This window comes from Temnothorax curvispinosus, unplaced genomic scaffold (genome assembly GCF_003070985.1).
Source record: "Temnothorax curvispinosus isolate PA1 unplaced genomic scaffold, ASM307098v1 QBEX01018369.1, whole genome shotgun sequence".
NCBI classification, from domain to species: Eukaryota; Metazoa; Arthropoda; class Insecta; order Hymenoptera; family Formicidae; genus Temnothorax; species Temnothorax curvispinosus.
Genome location: NW_020228149.1, coordinates 2,660 through 7,846, shown reverse-complemented (window position 1 = coordinate 7,846; position 5,187 = coordinate 2,660). Strand labels below are relative to the sequence as shown.

The following is a 5,187-nucleotide window of genomic DNA, read 5'->3' as shown; positions in this document are numbered from 1 at the left end:
AAACTTTTTTTTTAAAGATTGCCTTCTTAGTTTTAAAATGCTTTTTTGAATATTTCTCTACGACAATTATAACCAGAGATATTAATTTGTAAAGTAGACGACTTTTTCATTTTTTAAGAAAATTGTATTGTTTATAACTTTTGTAAAAAAAATTTTTTGGACAAACAAAAAAATACGTATCTGCTTACTTTATGTATATTTCATGTAAAAAAAATTTCAATTGATTTAAAAAATACGAGGTCAAATCTTGTCCGATTTGACGTGGAATTGTCCACATTTGACTTTCATATCTTAATGTCATTGACTTTTATTGCATATTAAATTGTGATCGCGATCGTGAACCTAATCGCGGTCTGACCTACATTGTGACTAAAAGAATCTTTAGTAACCAGTCAGTGCACATATAACGCTTCAATCCAATCTTGTTTCTCCGCCAAAATATATTTATCTATTATCTTACTTGTTTTTTTAAATAAGTAATTGAGAGAGAGAGAGAGAGAGAGAGCTTAGTTCTCGTTCTATTGATCCAAGATTACGTACTATTAATCCTATATTAATTTTATCTTAATTATTACAGTTAGAAATAAATTTGTTTGTTTCAATAAACGCATAGAAAAATTATTAAATAACATCCCTTACACATATACTAACTAAATTTTAATTTTTAATAGGATTCTAATATTTTCTTTATAGTTTATTAAAAGACCATTATTGCATTGATATATTATCACAGAGAGACTTTTACTCGAAAACAATTGATCAGTTCAGATTTGCCAAATCATTTACGTCGGATGTCGATAGCCGATTGGCTCCGCACAATTTTCGGAGCGCAAACGGGGATTCGGAGTGCAAGCTGATAAAGCTTCGGTTCTTTGCGCGCTGCTCCGCATTCGCTTGTAAGTGTCGTAGCTAAGAAAGTGTCAGAATTTCTTTCGAGCGCGCACGAAATAAAAATTCCTTCCGCGCTCGTGCATATAACAACATTAATTCTAAATATAAAGTAGGTAAAAAATTATTACAAGTGTAATACGCATTTATACGAAAATGCAAATATGTTGTTTCGAAAATATATGCGCAGAAGATCTCTCTAGTTTTTGATATAATTAAACCAAAATTTATCTGTTTGACACTTTAATAAATAACTATAGTTACAATTTGATGGCCAGTGCGAGTCTGGGGTACGATCGTACGCGTGCGAAAAATCAAATTTTATAATACAAATAACAAATAATTATATTGTGAAATGTGATTTCCAAAATCGGTTTCGATCTCTACTGCTTGTGAGATTTTCATGGTGGTCTTTGATAAACTATACACTAGTGAGAATTAAATGCCTTTTTTGTTTCAGAAATCAGTCTGAAAAGGGCATATATCCGTACTGAACTACATTATAATTATTTGTATTATAAAATTTGATTTATCGTACAACCATGTTCCAGACTTCACTTGGTCATCAAATTACAACTTTACTTTTACATTTGTTTTCGAAATATCCTTAGAGATACGAACTTACTAAATGTTAATAATCTTATCGTAGAAACAATGTTGTTTGGGATATGTGAGAAACGTGTAAGAAACTACGCAAATTAATAAAATTAAAATTACATAATTCTATTAAAAATCAATAATATTTACTTTATGCTTCATGATTCCTAAACATTACACAACGAAATACGAAATAATTATATCGAAATCAACTGGAAGTTATGTGTGACTTAAACAAATTAAATCACAATATTAAAAATAAGTAGTTGCATTTATATCATATCCATATTATTATCAGATTTGATATTTATTATATTCAATTCTTTTTATTTTAGGAGAACTTGGACCTTCAGATATTTTCTCCGATAAAACGACCGAAAGTTTGATTGTACATGTAGACATTAAATTGTAATAATATTCTGATCACAAAAGGTAATTTTATTTTCGCTTAATAAATATATGTATTGTTTTGTAATATTTTGTGTCAAGTTTTAAATCAAATGTACAGTGTTGCAACGACATACAGGCCAGTATGACGGCTTGCCTATTCGTGCAGGCGCGCATGGTATTTCACAGTTGCGTAGGCTTTCGCGCATGAGGGTGCATTCGGGGAGCACGCTATTAGCACAATTATCGTCTAAAACTGTTCGAGGAGACGCTTTGTGGCGCTGTGATATACGATGATGACGTCACTGTAAAGGCAGCGTGACGTCATCACTCGCGCTATTTTCGCTATTATTTTCGAGGTGAGGCACAAATACTATTGGCGCTTAAGCTGCGTTCGGGGAGCTTGCTATCGCTGTCGCGCTATTGGCTCTTCGAACGAAGTTCATAGCGTTTGCGTTTATAGCGTTAATAGCGTCTCCCCGAATGCACCCATATATGTAAGTGATTATAATATGCCAAAGCCTACGCAGCTGTGAACGACCTGCGCACTTGCACGAATGGGCAACCCGTCATGCTGACTTGTATGTCGGTACAACAACCGGTACATAAGCGATAATGCTGTAATTTGTTTACTTATATCATAAATAATTAATAATATTATTAACAATTAAATTCTATATTAACTTAAGTAAATCTTCAATTTAACCTGCAAAAAACGATATCGTAATCTATTGAAGAATTGACATTTTTTATTTAGAAACTGTACGTATAATGACGTTCATACGCGGAGTGAGTTATTCAACACAAGTCAATATATATTAGCAATTATAGATGTACAAATATGCATTTTCTGGCTTTAAGATGTTCTGACTTTCCAAATTTTCTATTGGAAAGTATTCTGACATATAATTTTTCATATTGTACACATTTATTCGAGTAATCGATTTTATTATACTATCTTTAAAAGATAGTGTGTAATGAAAAAGATAGATAATAAATTACTGCAAAGTATATGGTGACAATAAAGTGGTACGATAAAAAAAACTATAACTTTAAGAAGTCATATTTCTGATATAAGAATGCAGAATACTGCAGAATATCGTTACGTAACTTACGATAAAGACTACACTTTACGAAGATATTTTTTAACGTATGTTCGACACAGTATTGGACTTACCTGAAATGTCTGAATCAAAATTCGGAAAATTTATAAGTGACGAGGTATTGACGAAAGAATCATACAAAACCGATTATGAAAGGAAAATCGTTTGGAGAAATGTCATTATTTTTACATATATTCATCTTGCTGGCATTTACGGGCTATACCTACATGCTTTGCTTCCAGGCTAAATATCAATCCGTTATATGGAGTATGTGTCATATTTAATTGTTTCTTTCCGCAATACTATAAGATTACTCTGTACTTCATCAAACCGTAATTTATAATTTATAGGTATTGCTAGTGGTGTCGTCGCGGGTCTAGGCGTTACCGCTGGCACTCATAGATTATGGGCCCATCGATCTTACGAGGCAAAATGGCCCATGAGATTTATTCTCATGATTTTTCAGACCATCGCCTTTCAAGTAAGTTTAACTTTTCTCTTCTTGCTTAAGTCGTATAGGATGACATATCTGAATAAACTAGAGATCCAAGCCCTGTACATCCTGTTTTCTTAATGAACTTTTTCAGTATAATTGTATCACCGTTCTCTGCATTACATTTTCCAGGATAATATTTATCAATGGGTCAGGGACCACCGAGTGCATCATAAATTTACCGACACCGACGCAGACCCGTATTGTGCGCGGAGAGGATTTTTCTTTTCGCATGTAGGGTGGCTTCTGATTCGTAAACATCCTGACGTCGCGAGCAAAGGTGCTACAATCGATTGCAGTGATCTCGAGCAAGATCCAATTGTGGTATTTCAAAAAAAGTACGATGGGTACAGCTCGTTCTCGCGGAAACGAGACCTAGCTGATTAGACATGATTTTAGTTAATCATATTGTTGTTATTTTTGCATTAACATTTTCTTCCTTAGGTGGTACATTTATTTGATGCCACTCTGCTGTTTTATCATACCAACATCAGTACCATGGTGGGCATGGAATGAAAGTTTGTGGTGTTCGTGGCACCTCGTAATATGCAGATATTGCATAAATTTGAATGGTACTTGGTCGGTAAATTCCGTGGCTCACATGTGGGGTATGAAACCATACGACAAGTACGTACTTGTGTCGTTTCTGTTTTATCAAATATACATGTATCTTTATTAAAATTAATGAATTGTTTACAATAAAATAATAATATAGTCTATATATTGATATGTAATATTGTGCTGTCATTTAAAAACATTTACTTTATTATGCAGATCACTTAGTTCCACCGAAAATACTGGAGTTGCTATTGTAACGTTTGGTGAAGGCTGGCATAATTATCATCACGCCTTTCCTTGGGATTATAAAACGGGGGAACTTGGAAATTATAGGCTTAATATCACCACAGCTTTCATCAACTTTTGCGCTTATTTAGGTTTGGCTTACGACTTAAAGACTGCATCTGCTGACATGATAAGGAAACGTGTTCTTCGAAGCGGCGAACGTATACGTATATAATATTCAAAGTTGGCAAAGTTACTTTGTAGAAGTATCTATGAGTTACAGTTATAATTTTTTTCACCGAAAAAATAACTAGTTACAGTTACAATAACTGAAAAATAATAACTCGTTACTTTCTAGTTACTTTTTAGTTACTTTTTGGCAATAATTGTGTACTATTATTTTAATATAGAGTAAAAAAACTCTTTTTTATATATAATATATAAAATAATTTTAATAAAAATTTTTATTAATTTTTAATAGAATTTGATATTCAATCAACTAAGTATTATAATAGGATAACACAACATCGACAGTTAAAAAAAATTTTTAGATTGACAGCATTTTTTGTATAATACAATACAGGAAAGTCCCCTATTATGAGATAGGCTCCTAATATGCGACAGCTAGGTTTCTGCTAAACTAATAGGCCCTATCTGTTGGTTCCACCATGAACTTATTGCCCTTGGGGTAAAATCTATTTAGTGGAAAATTCATTGTTTGATCGTGCGTGTAGTCGTTGCAGAGAAAGAAATTATGAAATTGGATGTTGTCAAGTGCCATGGATATGAGTCTTTAAACCTTGTTTATTATATTGAGTTGCTCAATTGTAGAGATTAGATTTGGTGATCGCGAAACCGCAAGGCGTGGTGCTCGTAACATGAGATACTCAGGGTACTCCTGGGTTGCTGGAGTATGAAAGTTATTGTATAGTAATA

General features: G+C 32.9%; 1 protein-coding gene across 1 annotated transcript; it reads left to right on the top strand.

Annotated features, from left to right (window-relative positions):
- The first annotated feature begins 3,111 nt into the window (after positions 1-3,111).
- Positions 3,112-4,656, top strand: LOC112468343 ((11Z)-hexadec-11-enoyl-CoA conjugase-like). Its single transcript, XM_025037469.1, has 5 exons — positions 3,112-3,242; positions 3,326-3,456; positions 3,601-3,806; positions 3,913-4,095; positions 4,243-4,656. Exons 1-5 carry the CDS (start codon positions 3,125-3,127, stop codon positions 4,484-4,486), a joined length of 882 nt encoding a protein of 293 aa, XP_024893237.1. The 5' UTR covers positions 3,112-3,124; the 3' UTR covers positions 4,487-4,656.
- The last annotated feature ends 531 nt before the right edge of the window (positions 4,657-5,187 follow it).